The sequence below is a fragment of the Anser cygnoides genome, chromosome 11, assembly GCF_040182565.1.
Source record: "Anser cygnoides isolate HZ-2024a breed goose chromosome 11, Taihu_goose_T2T_genome, whole genome shotgun sequence".
NCBI classification, from domain to species: Eukaryota; Metazoa; Chordata; class Aves; order Anseriformes; family Anatidae; genus Anser; species Anser cygnoides.
Genome location: NC_089883.1, coordinates 11,213,304 through 11,231,117, shown reverse-complemented (window position 1 = coordinate 11,231,117; position 17,814 = coordinate 11,213,304). Strand labels below are relative to the sequence as shown.

At 50.2% G+C, this 17,814-nt stretch overlaps 1 protein-coding gene across 5 annotated transcripts in view; it reads right to left on the bottom strand.

Moving 5' to 3' along the window:
- Nucleotides 1–1,638: 1,638 nt before the first annotated feature.
- The window catches only part of LOC106047451 (mucosa-associated lymphoid tissue lymphoma translocation protein 1-like), a 28,251-nt gene continuing 12,075 nt past the window's right edge, over nt 1,639–17,814 (bottom strand). For all 5 annotated transcript variants that reach the window (XM_048081428.2, XM_067003920.1, XM_067003919.1 and 2 more), the window contains 7 exons: nt 16,815–16,992; nt 13,168–13,242; nt 12,444–12,571; nt 12,041–12,172; nt 11,761–11,912; nt 5,457–5,582; nt 1,639–3,930 (listed from right to left, as the gene is read on the bottom strand). In XM_048081428.2, coding sequence (XP_047937385.1) covers nt 3,604–3,930; nt 5,457–5,582; nt 11,761–11,912; nt 12,041–12,172; nt 12,444–12,571; nt 13,168–13,242; nt 16,815–16,992 — 1,118 coding nt within the window. In that variant the 3' untranslated portion in view covers nt 1,639–3,603. The remainder of the gene's footprint in view (nt 3,931–5,456; nt 5,583–11,760; nt 11,913–12,040; nt 12,173–12,443; nt 12,572–13,167; nt 13,243–16,814; nt 16,993–17,814) is intronic.

Genomic DNA, 17,814 nt, shown 5'->3' with positions numbered 1-17,814 from the left:
CACATCAGGCTGTTAAGCAAGGTCCTTCCCTTCAACACATTTGTAAGAAGAGAGAGGAAAAAAAGTGAAAATTAACCCCCAAATTACTGAACGTTTAGATGATGCTATTTTCATCGGAGTTTAATGACTGTTTAAAGCTTCAGTTCACTAGTTAAAAAAGCATAGTAGACTTTGGCAAAGGGAAGTCAGCTTTATTACCTACTTAAATGCTTCAAAATGCTACGCTCGAGTTGTTGTTCTTAGCCCCTGGGCATGAACTGGCCAAGGAACAGCCCCAGGCAGAGGGTGGTGGCCATGGTTATATGGAGGTATGGAGGCAGAGAGGGAATGTAATTGGAGCTGATTTGGGGTCCCACCTTGCCTGTAGCTGTGCAGCTCATGAGGGAGCCCAGCCTTCAGTGGGTCTTGTGGTCCTCGGAGAAACAGACTAAGTAATGGGGTGGTTTTCTCAGTAAAGGTAGCGTGAATTAGATAGACAGGTGAGCCCACCTGTACTGCTCAGCCATAGGATCTGCCCAAGCTTTGACCCCGTAACGAAATGCAGTGGGATAGCATCAAAGTTCCAGGTCTCTAAGCTTGGAGGCATCACCAACTACTTCAGAAAATGTACAAACAGGCATGGAAATCTACTCAAAACTGATGGGGGTGCAGGGATAACCTGAAATGACACAGAAAGGTGGGTGGGATACGTGCTGTCAGGTGAGAAAGGGATGCAGCAAGAGGAACGGCCACAGGCCGCAGGGTCGGTGCTGGGCCAGGATCAGGATAAGCAGAGGACGACGGTGACGGAACCACAGATTGAAGGGAAAACTTACTGGCGCTAAACATTTATCCCACCACAGCATTTCATGTGTACGGTAGGGTACGGTACGGTAGGAATACAGAAACAGCTTCACCTTTTCCTACAATGAATCCAGGCCTGCATGGGAGTGACCATCAAGCTGGCTGGGGATGACCCTGACCTCTGGGTGAAGCAGATGCAGGACCTCCTCGAGGGTGAATGCAGAGTGCTGGCAAGACTGAAGAACAGGCTAATAATGTTCAGCTCACATTGTAGACAAAAACGGGCAGATGGGAAGGATCTTCCAGTTGCAGAGGCTGATCGCTGACACAACTGGCGGCAGGGGAGCAGGCTGTCATAGTCAGAGGTCCAGGACGCAAACTCCACCTCTGCAATTCAGCTTTGCAAGTGCTTGCAGTAACACACTGTCAACTGAGGCACGTGGAAACATGGTGGTAGGGCTGGGCTTGGCTGCAGGGTCTCCTGGAATCAGCAGGAGAGTTGCTGAGAGAGACAAGTCCCCGTCCTAGAGTTGGCACCAGGACAGGAGGCCTGCTAAGCCTGGCTCTGCCACCTGAGGGCCACCCTTTACAAAGGAGGTGGATAATTCACGACGAATGCTGACATTATCTCTGCATTTCATCTGACATTATTTTATCCTATCTAATGGCATTTGATCCACTTGCTAAATCCACACTTCAGTACACAGTTACCTAAAGGAAGCAGTCCTCATGCATAAAATCCTAGAAGACACAGTTCAAAGCATAAAAAGCATTAGGGCAAGATTAAATCACACATCACACCCTGGCACTTAGAGGGAAAAACAAAGACCATTAACTTAGAGCCACACGAAACTATGCATTCAAAAACACCAAGTGTTTTATTTAGAAAAAATAAACAGCCTTGCTTTGAATGAGATTTACATTCACATGAGATGACATCTGCCATAATTACACGAGCCAGAGACACGCTTTGCCCCACCAGTATAGAAGGGTGTGTATAATCCCTCCTTCTGAGTACCATACTCCTCCTAAATGGCTCCATAGCAATTCCCACTGACCTGTCTTAAATTTCTGCTGGTGTTGATTTAATCTTTGGTTCTCCCCTCAGTTAGTTTATTATTTTCTGGTTTACTTTCTCTATCAGTCCATCTTATTTAAACTTCATCCTGTAATTTATTTATTTTTTTTGAGCTTTACTTTTTTTTCCTAGAAGACTTTCTAGACTTCAGCCAGATGGGGCCTCTCTTCTTTCCCTTGGCTCTACTCACTGTGAGGAGAATAAAAGCCTCCTCTGTTCTCTTTGGACAGGCTTCCAGCATTTGTAGGATGGTTTATCTGGAAGAAGCATTTCATATTTTTCCATGCTGCAATAGGCAGTCCCCACTGTACACTGATATGCTGTTATCTTCACTGCTGAGGAAGAACCAAAACTCAGAAAATGTTCTCCCCACCCCTCTTTTAGAACAAGACAGCAGAGAGAGCTCAGGCACTCTCCCCATCTCACCCCACCATCCTTGACTTCTCAAGAAGTCTTTGAGCTCCAAATTCCTTCTGCCACAGGTTCACAATTACCAGAAGGGTTGTCTGGAGCTCTCTGGTAGAGCTCCCTGCTCCAAGCAAGGCCAACTTCCATCAGTTCAGCAGCACCTTCTCCAGTCCGGAGGGGACTGTCTCCAGGGATGGAGAAGCCACGCCTCAGTGGGGTCACTGGCCTCCATGTGCTTTTTGATTGTCCTCCCAGGCCCTTATTAAAGAAAAATTAGAGAAGCAGGCAGGGAGGAGACTGCAACCACTCAGGCTGGGCCTCCTCACCTGTGTTCCTCCCTGGACGGCTGGTTCTCCACAGAAAGTAGTGCTTCAGGCTGCCCACAGTGCATGCGCACTGAGACAGGCACTTACAAAACAAAACAAACAAACAACAAAAAACCAGTTGCAGTAATAGCTATTTTTGAGGTTCTTCCTTCTCCATCCTGGTCTTTTCCATCTCCCACATGTAGAGATTCTGTATCTGAGAGGAACTCAGGACCACGCAGAATTTAACACCCTTTTATGCCCCACTGTAACATGCTACAAGGGGCATGCAGAAATGTACCTGCCCAGGGGCTACTACTGATGGAAAACCAGCCTCCACTGTAAACATGCACCCGACAGGACATCTGAGCCTCCTTTTCCTAGCAAGCACTTTTCTTGCCTCAAGTATAAATACATTCTGTAGAAATATATAAACACATAATTTAAAACCTGCTTGGACACAAGCAGGACTTGCAAGGAAGGAAACCCCCAGTGGGAAACCCCAGGGGAAAGCTTACACATTCACACAGTTTTATCTGGGTCCCTTGGTCATTCCTTGTGTCCTTGGCACAAGCAGTAACAGCAGTTGTGGGCTTTGAGATGGTGTCTCTGCTGTAGTGCAGGACTGTAGTGTTTGTGGGTTTCTCAACACAATTAATGCTGCAACGCTTGCTTTCAGGCACTTGCTTCGCGAACTCTGATTCGCAGAAAACACCATCCCGTGCCCTTGACTGTGAGCATGGTTGGGTTCTGCCTGGCAATGTTATGACTTGTCGGGTGGCCGGGTCCTCCGCCAGATGTGACGGTGACTCCTTGGTGATGCCTACAGCCTCGTGTGGGACAGGGGTCGTTTCCAGCAGGCTTCAGGACCAGATGGGAGAAGCCTTTCCAAAAAAGCAGCCTTGGCCTCATTTGGACAGGGTGATCGCTGAGGCTGGGAAGCAGATAAATTCTGCCGCGTTCAGCACTTGAATAACTGCTGCCTCTACAAGGCAGCCACCCCTCAGCTGCGCACGCCAGCCTGCAGGGTCACGGATGGTCCTGCCCGGGGCCAGCCCGCAGCAGTGCCGAGCAGAGCTCGCTCAGGCTGCTCTCGTCATTCTCCTCCGGCTCGCTGCTGGAGTTGGAGGGGTTGCTGCTGGGCAAGCTGTGGCCAGCACCTGTCCTCAAGGATGCCTGCTGCCCCTTCGGGTCTGCCCAGGCGGGAGTGTTCTGGTACTTTGGCTGGGCATAGTTCCTCTGGCTGAAAAACTGCCCCAGCAGAGATTTTGGGAGGATTTTCTGAAGGCTTTCACAAGTCCTTTTCTTTGTGCTCAGCTGGGTGTAATGCAAATCCAACTGCAGGACCACATCCACCTAGAAGGGGAGAGCAAAGGACACAAGGTGAATCAGAGACCAAGACTTGAAACAGAGCTTTTTTGCTCAGTCAAAAATCCTGACGGACTCTGCTGGCTGTTCTGCAGGCTCACAGCCCCATGCTGTGGTGTGCTGGAGCAATGCTGCTGCCACAGAAGATGAGCTGTTACATACACTTGTGGCATTCGAGGGCCTGAGCCACGGTTTCTGGATTTCAGGACTTCTCCTGAGATCAGGCCACCTCACTTAAGACCTCATCAGTGCAGGACAGCATCACCCCAGGGCGCTGGTGCAGGGGAGCAGGAGGGGACAGGGACTGCGCCCAGGCAAACTGCACCCACACAAGGAAGGCCATGACGTCTGTCCTGGTCATGATGTCCGTCCTGGCCACAGTACGGCACTGCGCACACAGAGGGAGGCATGCAAGGGCAGGGATATGAATCATTTATATAAAACACACATCACAGAGTGAAAAATGAGAGTTTAAAACAGCAATGCTCTGCAGGGATCCATTTGCAGTCTAGCACTACTTTAGATCTCTATAAAATAGGGTGAAAAAAAAACAGAAAATAGCAGTTTCATGGCAGCCAAATCCCTGAACGTGAAACCCTAGCGTGGGGCTGTGCCTGAGATGCCTGGCTGTACAAAGCAGGGAAATGTATCATGCAGCAAGGAGATTTTTCCTGTGTGCCTGGCAGGCAACACAGGGTCCAGCTCTCATGTCTGCATTTAACAGCTTGGGAAGGGTTCAAGAAAAGAGCTCCAGGAACAATCAAGGGCTGAAAGAGCTGCCATATGCCGAGGCACGTACTGTACTCAGCAAACGGAGCTCGCTACAGGCAGATCCACACAGCAGCTCAAGAGCAATGTTCAGGGTGAGCCTGCATGGAGCAGAGCAGATAAGCACCTGGCAAGATCCACTGGCTGGGTGGTAGAGGGAGAAAAAAATAAGGGAGAAACCAGGTGCATGCTGCTATTTGCAAAGACAGAATCTGTTGGAAGAGACAAGGCAGGCAACTAGCAATTCTGCCTTCTCATGGTCTTTAAATAGTTTGAGAGTCTTTTGAAGTGTGCCAGAGAGGCACAGTTTGGCTCAGGTTTGGTAGTATCACTGACAGCAGGGGATAAACTCTCCTGCTGCTCGAGCTCCTGGCCAGCCTATGTGCCCATCTCTCAGGCAAGCACAACGCTTAGTGAGATATCCTTCATCCAAAACATTTGGGCTAGTCCTGACCTCTGCGAGGTTGCTACAGGCAAGGAACAGCCTCCCTGGCCAGACAGCACAGAAGGACAGGATAAACCAAGAGAAAGAAGTCAGCTTTTGTGGCCTAGAGACCAACAAGCTCCTCTAACATCAATATGGGCATTACACTGCAACACAGGAGGGTCTCAGCCCAGATGCCGGCCACTTTCTGCATGGAGCCAAGAGATGCACGGTCAGAGGGGCACAGCCAGTGGGGATGGGGAGTACCAGTTGTGTGAGGGGGAAAGGGAACAGCAGAGATTTGCACATGCCAGCCCTCTACCTGAATTTTCTGTAGTCCACAGAGCTGGAAGATGCAGTCCTGCTCCTCCTGCTTGCAAACAGATGCGAGCAGAGATTCCACTTGGTCCGGGCGGCTCTCCTCCAGGTTGGCCACATCATCCACCTCCTGGGTCAGAAAGACAAAGGAAATGTAAGGAAATTTCAGTGTCAGCTTAGGCCTGGAGGAACAACTGCCCATCAGACATGCTGCTTCTCTACACAGCAGGGACCGGGGCTGGCCTGTGCCCTTGCCACCTGGGCTAGTGGCAATGCTGCGTACCCTAATGGAAGTACTACAGAGTGCAAACAGCAGAAATACAGAGATTTTACACACTTGCCTTGTGTATATCAATGGGAAAACCTAGCCAAACATCCCCAGAGGGCAGCAACAGGAAATTTGTGGTGTAATGGGATTTCCAGCAGTATAGATAGCAGCAACAGCCCATATCACAACCACCTGTAGTGTAAGGGGTGTGTCGAGGAGGGAGGAAGGAGTTTTCTGATGGCAGATCTGGAGGAAGCTCTGAACTGTGCTGGGTGCTGAGCTAGCCTCTGCCATCTACAGAACTGTCAATTCTTGCCTAATTACTCAAACTTTTCTAGAACAGCTCCCTCTCTATGAGATCCTCTTCAGAAACCATCGTCTCTTGGAGCCTCCCCTGAACCGCTGCCTGCAAAAGGCCAAAGCAATTTGTTTCTGGCCAGAATACTGGGGGTGGAAGCAAAAACGCTGGATCCCAAATGCTGGCTGGGATCTACGGGCATCAGAGTCACCTTTGCCTGCAAGGCTGGCAGAACAGGAGTAAACAGTCCATCATCTGTCTGTTGCTGATCCAGCAGGTCGACCAGAGGCAGGCTGAAGAAACAGCATTTATCTCTGGACAAAGCAAAGCCAAATCCCATCTCTGCACTTGGCTACTCATTACTGGAAAGATAAAGAGAAACTGGAGGGTGTTTAGGAGAGATCAGCGCAGCAAATGGAGTTGCAAAAAGGGGGATGGCTGTGCCAACAAAGGGAGGACACAGCTCATAGGGGGATGGAACAGCTCTCCTGCTCAGGGAGCCTCATCATGGTTCCTTCAGCCAGCATGAACCGAGTCTGAAACAGAAGAGAGACTGCAATGCAGAGCACCTTCTGCAAATGAACACTGCCCTCTCCTGCCCTCTCCTTCTTTGGCTCATCCCATCAGGTATCTGCTCCGAGCTCCCTCAACTCAGCCACTGCTGTGCTGCGCTCAGCAGCCGGGTTAAGCTAAACCTGGAGACCAAACAGAGGGACAAAGCAGATCAGCCTGGAAGCCACCAATGCAGGGCTTCAGCAGGAGGACCGCAAAAAGGAGCAGAGTGCTCCTACCACACCCAGCCAGCTTCACCTCACCTGATGCTGCTGACATTGCACTGCAATGGAAGGACAGGGCAAGCATGCAGTCAGCCCTGCCTTGGGCAAGCCTACCCTGCCAGCCTCCTGCCATGGGAAAATCACCAACTTTTCGAGTTAAAGGTTGTGCCTGTGCTTTCAGTAGCATCTCTGGACTGTTACGAAGGTGCCAAAGTTATCTTTGAACCTTGCTAGACTTCGTAATATCTACAACATCCCAATAACTAAGAGAAAAATAATCCAGTTCATGGCCAGAATTCCTCCTCAGTCACCCACCACTAGTCTCCTCTCCTCCCCATACGTGGTCTCTGATGTGTCATTCTCCTCCAGCCTTCTCCACAGCTGCCTCTTTGTTGTTTCCACAAGCGGTTTTTGGCTTCTGCAGCCCTGCCTTCCCCAGCGCATCCCCACATCCACAACCTCTGTCCCAGAGTGCCTCCTCTGGGATCCATCAGCCTGTTGGAGCTGGGGTTGGGCCATGTTCCCTTCTTTCTCCTTGCAGCCACGGATGTGCTGTGGATCAGATGACTTCTAAGTGCCTACTTTTGCAATTGCATTACCAGCCTTTGTGGACACCGTGAATCCTTGGCGATTAACATCGCAATTTGGTTCACACTAGCAGGACAGGGATGCTCAGATCTGTTCTAATGCACGGGACTCTTCTCCTGAACATCTATTGTTCTGCATTTTCAAGCCCCTTGCAGCGGGGCTACCCTTTTTTTCAACCTAAGAAAAAAGCAAATATTGCAGATGTGACTAGCAGGAATACAATACTCCAATGCAAGTTAAAACTTGGTGCGTGAAAAGCCAAGCAGCACCAGGAATCTGGGATGGAGAGAACCACGCAGCCTCCCTGAACGGGACAAAGCCATTCCTTAGCGTTGAACATCCAGATCAGACGTGCTGTTTCTCTCTGGCACAGACCGGGGGAGCAAATGGACCCAAACGAGGACCCAGTGCTCCAGCCTCAGCAACACTGAGGAGAGCCAGAGAGGACACAAACCTGGGAGCTCTTGGCAGAGTTTTCTGCCCTGCTTTGGTTGCACCAATCATTGTGGACTGACCAGAGCAACTGAGTCATTTCCCATCCCATGCTTATTCTCATGCTTGCTTCTGCCTATGCACAGGACCTTGCACCTGCCAAGTAACAGCCTTGCTGTCAGATTGCATCTCCAGCTTATCCAAATCTTTCTAAAATCCAACCCTGTTTTTTTAGCACATTGCAGTGCTCCCCATGTTACGGGATCTGCACATTAAATAAGCTCATGCTATGGCACATCACTGATGTCATTAATGAAAACAGAAAGTAATGCCACAGCCCTGGTTTTCCAGAAGAAACATATTCAATCACCCTGAGAGTATGAGAGTAGAAAGGTTTTCTGTGAAGTTTAAGTGGAGCCCCCCATGCTCCAGCTTGTGCCCAGTGCCTCTGCTCCTGGCACTGGCACCGCTGACAAGCGCCTGGCTCCAACCTCTCCGCACCCTGCCCGTGGGTGGTTACAGACGTTGGTGAGCGCCCCCTGAGCCTCCCCTTCTCCAGGCCGAGCAGCCCCAGCTCTCTCAGCCTCTCCTCACAGCGGAGATGCTCCAGGCATCAGCTTCCCCGTGTCCTTCCTTGGACTCCCTGAAGTACGCCTGTTGCTCTCTTCTGGTGAGGAGCCCGGCACCGGACCCAGTGCTCCTGGCGTGGCCTCCCCAGTTCTGAGCAGAGGGGCAGGATCCCCTCCCTCCTCCTGCTGGCTCCTGCTCACCTTGGATCCCCAGGGCCTTCTCCACCAGGCTGCTTCCCAGCTGGGTGTCCACAGCATGTCCCTGGGCTGGGCTGGGCTGGGCACTCACAACCTCTTGAACCTGGCAATTGAGTCTGTTTTCAATCTACTTCACCGTCCACTTATCTAGTCTGTTATCTCATCAGCGTTATCTCAGCACGTCTATGAGGAAGTTATGTGAGAGACTGTTAAAAGCCTTTCGACAAAGGCTATCAGGTTATCAGGCATGGCTTCCCCTTGGTAGTCCACACCGTAGTCCACACTGGCTGATTCCAGTTGTATACCTTGTCCTTACTGTGTTTGGAAATGGCTTCCAGGATTATTTGCTCCATCACCTTCCCAGATCTTTACTCTTGCCCTTCTAAAAGACAGGAGGGATGCTGGCTTTCTTCCAAGCCTCAGGAACTTCCATTGACCACCATGAGCTGACAGTGGCCTCGCAGTGACATCTGGCAAATCCTTTAGCACTCGTGGCATGGTTTATGTCCTAGTTTCTTTAAGTGCTCCATGATCTGATTCTCCTCCACCAGGGGAAAGTTCTCCTTGCCCCAGAGTTCCCCTCTGGTGTCTGGGAGTCCTGAAGGCCGCTCTGAACAGTAAAGACTGAGGCAAAGAAGGTACAGAGTACCTTGTCCTTTACCATGTCCTGTGTCACCAGGGTCTGTGCCCCATTTAGCAGGGGCCTGTATTTTACTTGCCTTCTTTTGCTGATGTAGAAGCCCTTCTTGCTGCCACCAGATTCAATTCCAGACAGGCTTTGGCTTTCCTAACCCCATCCCTGAATCCATGTCTCTACAGTCCTCCTGTGCCATCTGCCCTTCCTTCTACCTCTCGCATTCCTGCTTGTCATGTCTGAGCTCAGTTAGGAGCCCCTCGCACATCCATGCAGGCTTCCTGCTGCCTTTGCCTGCTCATTGGGATTCCTGAGCTTACAGGAGGGGAAAAAAAAAAAAAAACCAGCAACAAAAAAAACCCACCAGCTCTGCTGGACCTCTCATCTCTCCAGGACTGTGTCTCACAGAAAATAGCTCTTGAGCCTGGTGACCTTCAAGACATTCATCTGGGCAAGGAGTGACCTAGTCTCAAGGGATCAATTAAAGCCTTGACATACGAGACTCAGAGCTTCTCTGCCGACAGCAACTTGTTATCCACAAGTATATGCACTCTGCTAAATTCCCAGCCTCTGTAGCCTCCTGTGCCAATGACTTCCACAATCTAATTACAATGCACACAGGCAAGTATTTCCTTCCATTAGTCTCCTTTATCATTTCTGGCTGGGTAGGAGTCAGGAAATGGAGAAAAGGATTTTCTGAATTAATATTTATATTCCATTCATAATTACAGACAAATGTTTCCCCATGATGGAATGTATTATTTAATGAGGATGATGTCCCGGAATTGGCGAGGCCAGAGTTTTGGTGTGCCCAGAGATTCAGGTACTCTAAGTAATATGGGGAGAAGGTGAATGGGGAGACCATTAGGTCAAACAGCTCCAGATCAAGTGACTTGACTTGAAAATATGGAGATTCAACACAAAAGTTTAAAAAAGTAGGCATTTAAACAGTACAGAGGAAAAAAAAATGGAATGCCTTAGCTCTCAGCATCACTCATTTCCAACTATGTCCTAAAATAGCTTCTCTCTCTGAGGACAGTGAAAATGCAAGACAAGGGACAGGAAAGAACACTACCACTGGACAATTAAAGAAAATGAAACAATGTTGGAAAAGCCCATCATAATTATCTCTGACAAGCCCTACATCAAGCCCAGGCTCTCTGCTGAAGTCGCTTTGATAGTCAGAATATGGCAAATGTTATAAAAACTGCCATTTCCTCAGCCAAACGGCTCCCTGGACTCATTTCCCAGGGCTTAAAACATACACCTCACATCACGCCTGCGTTTGCCTGCCTTCAGCCTCCAGCTCCTGCATCTCAGCAGTGTGGCTCACAGTCCTCTGGCTCCTCTCAGTGTCCCTGGCAAGCAAGGATGCAGCCAGAGTGCCCAGATCCCCAAAGGTGCCCGGTGCCCTCCTACAGACACCCCTGAATCTCTGGGTTCGTCCCAAGGGTGAGTGTGGGTGGCCTCACTGTGGATGGCTAGGGTGCCCGATGAACTGCAACCGTGTGAGGATGTGCTGCCATGTCAGCAGACACCACTGGAGGTCAGTGTAGGCTAGCACCGCCATGGAGCAGGACGGGGACACAGGATCCTACCACTCCAGCGTTCCTGGGTCCCTTTTTTGTCTCCCTAATCCCTCTTGCACTAGTCTGGGACACAGGAGCAAGCAGATGGGTCTCCCTTTTCCCACAAGTGCTGCTGTGGCATGGATACACGCACCCATACAGAAAATTTTCAGGTGTGTTTTGGGAGTTCACAAGGGGAAACGATGATCTGGTTTTGTAAGGGGCAGGATCAGGCTCCAAACCTCCCGCTGGACGCACTGCTCCGCATCAGTGACCACAACGTACTTAGGGGCAGCATCCCTCCATGAGCAGCAAGGGCCAAAAGATCCACCACAGTCATGCTACGCTTCAGCAAAGGGACTACAGAAAAATGAGGAAGATTGTTAGCAAAAAGGATCAGCAAGAGAATTAAATCCTTAGCAATAGCGTGGAGGCCACTGGAAAAGACCACGCTGTGAGCATGGTCTGTTAGAAAAGGTGTGAGAAGGGGTATGAGGAAGCTGGTATAGCTCAACAGGGAGCAAGTCCATGAGAATATATCATTGCGTTGAGATCTTTTAGCACAGTGGGTTAAGGCGGGATCATTCAGAAAGCCAGACCTGCTTCCAAACACAGAAAACAGACAGGCTCTTCATCTCAATCAGATTAAATGCAATAATTTAATCAGGCAGGCCAGAAATCAGTCTGAGGAGTAACTGGTTAAAGGCATTGAAACTGGCACTAAATCCTTTTCACAATGCATTAGGAGCAAGGCAGGCAGTCTGCCAGCCACTGACGTGTGGAAGGAGCATTTAAAGAGCACAAAGCTCTTGCAGGGAGGTGGTGTCAGCAGTAACAGTGGAGGGGATCCTATTTCACATGGGTTCAGCCTTTTCCAGCCCCTGGGACTCGTCGGGCTCACCATAACCCCCTTTCCCTCTCCTGCCCCAGTGGGAATCAAGGGGAACGGGACCAGCATCTCCCCATTCAAGACTCACGGTGGGCTGGCGGAGCATGAGGTGGGCATCAGCGACATGGGCCGGGGGGTCCTGCAGCTTGGCGCAGACAGACATCACATTGGAGAAAAGGTGTTGGAAGCGGAGCTCCGCCCGCGCCCCACAGGGGAACGTCACTGTTTCTCTCGGTGGCTCTGCATGGGGAAGCAGAGTGGGGTCAGCATTCAGTTCCTCCAGTGATCCCACTGCTGCCTCCCTGCAGAGAGGCGCCTCTGAGGGGCACAGCGACCCCCCCTGCTCCCTCCATCCCTGCACAGCTCACCGTGGCCACAACCCCAGCGCTCCACGGCTGCTCCCAAGGGACGGATGGGGTCTGTCAGGGAGCGGGCTTCCTTCAGAGTGTGTTTGATCTCCATCACCTGCTTCCCAGTGACCAAGGGATCCCGGCCGATGTCTGGAGGAGACAATTTAGAGGCACAAGGGTCACTCCAGGTTCCTTACTTGCCACCCTGCCTTTCAGACACTACATTAGCATCCTGGTCCCACTGCCAGGTTACTAAAACCTTCCATGGGGCATGGCCCACAACTTGATTTTGGGGGCAGGGGGGGTGTGGGTGTTCATCCTCCCTGTCCCCCTTGCTGGGACTTGGCTTCTGCTGATCTCTCTTCTCATCCCTGCTGCTGAAATGAATGGTTTCTAACTCGGGTTAAAAGCACTCCTTTACCTTCTAACACATCCTCCAGCATGTGTGTAACCTTCTTCTCCTGCAAAATATGTTTCTTCAAATATTTCATGAAGATCCCAGAGCTGAACTCCCCATCCTGCAACTCATAGGCTTCCGCATCTTCACTCCTGCAAGGGTAATGATTCATCTTTACTCTTCTGCAATGGGGAGGAAGTCCTGGGGGTGAATCAGGGTTTGTTGGCTGAGTCTAAGTTAGCTCCTCAAGCAATACTGCCAAGTGCTTGACGTTAGCCCCAGAGAGGATGAGAAGGGCATGGGATGGGAAAAAGTAGTGAAAGGGGACAGGAGAAAAGAGCACAACTTCTTTTGTCAGCCCAGCTGGGTGACAGCAGCTGAGCAGCCTCTAAGGCTAGCACCAGAACAGTAAGCAATGCTCATCTTCATCTCGGGAGGCTTCTGGTGACCTGCTCGTGGCACACATGCCTTGGGAATCAGGCTCAGGTCTAGAAGGACAGATGACAGGAGCTTCACAGGTAACCTGTAACTGATAAACAGGCTACCACTAGCAATGTCAGGAGGAAGAGAAGAAGTGTTCAAACGGGAAATGCTAGAGATAAGGGTAAGAGCCAGAGAAAACATGAGAAATGCAGTCTCAAGCCTCCAAAGCCCCCAGGCATGAAGGTATGAAAATAGCTGGGACAGTGCCAGCTCCTGCCAGTATTTGAGCCTGTGTCACAGTGTGGGCACAGCAAAATACACTTACGTGGCGTAGCCATACACAATATTGCCCCAGGGCTCCAGCGGCTGTACCTGGGAGAGGGCACACTCTAAGTTGTACCTGTAAGAGGAGATGAAAGTACCAGTCAGTATTGAGAGCAACAGTGTGTGCCTGGAGGGGAGAGCCAGTGTGCTCCACAAAATCCACCTCCTGTGGTTGGCAATAATATTAACACCCATGTCAAATATACTCATGTTACTTGGGCAGCAACTGAAACTAAAGCTAGGAGTCCTAAGAACCCAAACCATGGGAAAACGAGCAGATAGGGCCACCTCTGACCTATCTACACTGGTAACTGCTCTCTATCCTGCAAGTGAGCCCAGAGCTGTGGGTGCAACCATGCCTCCTCCCTTCTGAGGCTAGTTTTTCACAAATTCAAGCAGCAGCACACTGCAGAGAATGCGTGGGCTTACCATGGCGCAAGGGACTGCTGTCTCTGAAGGACTTGGAGGTGCGCACCGAAGCACAGCTTGTGGCTATGGCTTGACTGCCTGCCTCAGGGTTCTGGGGTGCTCCACAGCTCTCTTCCAGCCCACACACATACCTTCTGCCCCAAGAAACCAAAGCTAATACATGGCCAGGTCTCACTGAGAGATGGGATCAGTACAGCTGGAAGCCCAGTATTGGTTCTGACACCAGGGTGAGCACAGGCCTGTTATTTTCAAAATCAGTTATATCTGAAGTGATAGTCCTGGTTTCCACCAAAATAGATGTCCTGGTAGCACCCTTGGCAAGCCTTACCTAGGAGCTCGCCCAAATCAAGACATATTGGAGAGCACAAGCACTGGTTGCTTCTGAGGTAGGAGGTCTACACCAGTGATTTGGAGCTGTTCCCAATCGCACAGGGATAAAAGCCAGGCACAGAGATGGCATTATTTGGTGTTATTCAATTCCAGCATAGCTTGCTGGGGCTGAAGCTGGCACGCTAAGGCGAGCAGAAGGGATCATTGTATTGCCAGCAGCCAGTGAGTTACCTACTACTGGTAGCACAGCCTGTAGAAGATGTTCAATGGCACTATTCATCTGGGTTGTATAAGTTTTCTAAAGATGATCAAAAGAGAAAATGTTGAAAAGGAGATACACTTCTAAATATGAACACTGAATGGAGAGATTTATCTGTCTCCCAGGTGCTCCTAAATGAATATAGAAATCTGGGATGCCAGGTTGAAGAAGAAATGAGACATCACATCCCAAAATAAGCCTGTTGTCCACATGCTGGGGACATCCACCCGAGGCTGCACAGACAAAAGCTGATGCAAATCTTTTGTGATGGCATCAGCAGGCATCCACAGCTCCAGATGCAGCTGGTGCATGCAGCAGAAGTTCTGGCCATGGTTCCCTGCCCCATGAGAAGACAAAGTTTTTCCAAACCATGACTAAACACAGGAAGATGTCTGACATCAGAGAAGGTGGCAGCGCTCCCTCCTGCCTCAGGCCCCAGTAGAGGCTCATTCACACAGCACTTCTCATACAACCCAGTTCTGATCTGCACCCCAGACAGAAGACAGTGTCCTCCTCCTGTCCTAAGCAGCACACTCTAGAAACCTTCATAAATCAGGGAATTCCTGGAAGAGGCAATCGCATCCACCCAAAACGAACACATAAATGTACTAGGTTACACATAGGCTCCTTGTTCCTGGTTCGTCCTGTGCTGAAGCTGAACATCTGCCACCACTTGGCAAAGGAATATGCATTTCTCATCGCCTTGGCATTTCTGATGCCGACATATGGGGCGAAGAGATACTCCGCGTGAGATCCCTCTTAGCACACACATAGCTCCTCCTGCTTCACGGACAGCTGGGCAAGCCACCAAAAGACAACAGCTATCTGCAATTCACAACATCAGTTTAACCAAAAGGGCGTTGGGAAAGGAGGCCCTGTGAGCCCTGTTTTACTGATTGATATAAACACATCCATTTATGAAATCCAGATGCTTTGCTGAGCTGAAGCAGTGACTTCTTAAGAAAAACAAGCCCAGCAGAGAGCTTCTGCAGCAAACCCCTGTGAGCCCAGGGATAACACCTTCTGCACTAAGTGCTGCACTTGCTGTGGGAAAGGGTAGAAAAGAAGTGTGAGATTGGGGGAGGAAGAGAGAAAAACAGCCACATAGCCACGCTTAAACATCACAGCAGATCTCACATCGCATCCTTTTCCCAAAGCGCCGGAAGAATTCACGGAGCACATAAACAGCCAGCAACACCAAGGACGGAGGTATCAGCTCTAAAGCCACTTCATGGATTATCGCTGTTTGTGTTAGAAATCCCAGTGCAGTACTGCCCTGCTCTTTCCAGGTGGAGCATTTGACATTTGGGTGAGTTCCTGGCCTGACCTCCGCCCTCAGATTTGGCAGGAGCTGCGCTGATGATTCAGCAGTGCCCCTCAGCAAGGGCTCTCAGCAGCACGGGGCAGGGAATCAAGGCGCTCTGCTCCCGCTGTGTGCTGGCAGTAGCAGTGAGACAGCAGGAGGAGAGGGATGCTTCGCTATGGGGCTTTTGGGGCGTGTATCACAGGACAGCAAGCTCTATCAATGTTGGCAACTCAGAGCTGCAAAATGCAGGATAAGTCCCAGTGCAACCAGCTTGCCAGCAATTCAAAGCAAGTGTTCCCACCTCTGCAGCTAAAAGATGTCAAAGATCTAATGTCTTTCTAGGGGCTAGCGGTTCTTTTGGGACAGCGCCATCAAAATCTTTACTGTCTTTCCATTGCTCAGTGCAGGAACCGCAGAAGGAAGAGGGAGAATTTTCTGCCTTTGACCTCCAGGTCCTTCCTGTCCTGTAAATCCACCTCAGGAGCCCCAAATAAATGAAACGATCACAGCTTCTACTAGCTAAGCCTAACTACCTTTGTTGGAAATGGGCAAGTAGTAACTTTCTGCAGCCCAAAAGATGCACCATGGAGATCTGCGGGCCAAGGCAGGATGATAGGTTTTCTACAATGAGAAGAAAAAAGCTGATTCCCGACCTCAGCAGCAGCCTTGGTCCCACTTCACACGACGACTTCAGAAGCCTTTAAGGCCAGTAAAATCAAGTGGCATGGCTTAAGATATTTTCCACATTGTGTTGCGCTCTTCTTACTGAGATGTTAACAAAAACACAGCCGAGAGAAAGAGATGAGCTAAATGGCCCCAGGCTGAGCATGCGGGGCAACTCAGTGAGATGACATGGGGACACTGCTACAGCCTGCCTGGTCGGGTGGGTCAGTGCAGGTGGCTGAGACATAAAAGGCCAATCTGTACTATAGCTACGCTGAGTTTCAGCTAGCGCTTTACGCCGAAGTAGAGCCAGCCCTTTGCAGACTGCAGTTGACTTGCCTGAATAGCCTATATTTGTCAGGCTTTTTCATTCCCCTTCTCTCCAGCACGTCTCAGGCAGGATCTGATGCTTACAAAACTGCATCTAGCACGTGACTGACTGTGCTTCCCATGAGACCCTGCAAGACCTGACAGCCTTACTGATTTTATGACACAGACGGATAACCTTTCACAGAGGCCTCAGCAGTGCAACAGAGGACAAACATCTCATGTGGCTGTGCAGGAGCCCATTGCTGAAGGGGGGATGAGGCTGGCAGCTGTTTCCCCAAGCCCTCGAGATGCCACAATCTGTCCCACTGAGGAAGGGGGAAGAGCACCCTACCATTTTCTGCAGGTGTCCAGCAGGATGAGGTTCAGGGCCGTCTGCTGCTGCTGCATCTTCTGGAGGATCCTCTGCACGCTGATGCAGTTCTCAGGGGCATACGGTTGTGGAGCATCAATGGGGACCATGTAGTTCCTCCCCAGATGTTCATAGCCATGCCCAGCGTAGTAGAATATAGCTGGAAACGAGGAGAGGAGAGGATGAGTCACGGTGCAAACCTGTAGGCCTGTAACCAGCTTCCCATGGCCATCTTCCACCTCCTGCGCTGAAGGGATACTGGCGTGGGACAGACTTACACCAGTAGCACTTACAAATGGAAAACTTAAGCCATGTTGACCTCACAGTCTCAACTTTTTTCAAATCCATTCCCTTCAGCAGAGCTGACAGTAGCCCCAAGAAGCTCTCCTGTACTTGTGGTTTCCAGCAGTTCTTCAGGAGACACCAAAGTCACCGGGTATACATTAGCTAAACTGTAATCATTTGTGCTACAACACATTAACAACCTTTTAAATAAGAAACACCTCAGCTTCCTAGTTTTGGAGGAGAGACAATCAACAGCTTAGGTGACGGGAAACATTCCTGTGGTTTCAAAAGTCTGCCTGTATTTATACAACTATGAGCCAGTGAAAAATGAGATTCAGAAAGACAGAGAGAGATGAGTTCTCCAGATGTCCAGATCATGTGAACCATGTGCTTCAACAATCTCAAACCAGATACCAGCCCTGTAAGGTGGGAGAGGAGTCAGGACTCATCCAGACATTGGTGGGAAGTCCAACATCCAATGTGAATTTCGGTTTTGAGTTTTACTCTTGAGCATATGAAACATAACAATGGTTTCTACCTTTACAAGAGACAGCAACACGGGAACATCCAGCTTGGAAAGCCAGCACTGAGGAAGGTGACACAGCCAAAGCTGGTGCTTCTCCAGCCCCTGCACACGTGCTCAGGGATGAGCTCTCCTTCTGCCCAGGGGCCCCCAGGTGGGCTGTAGCTTCCCAAA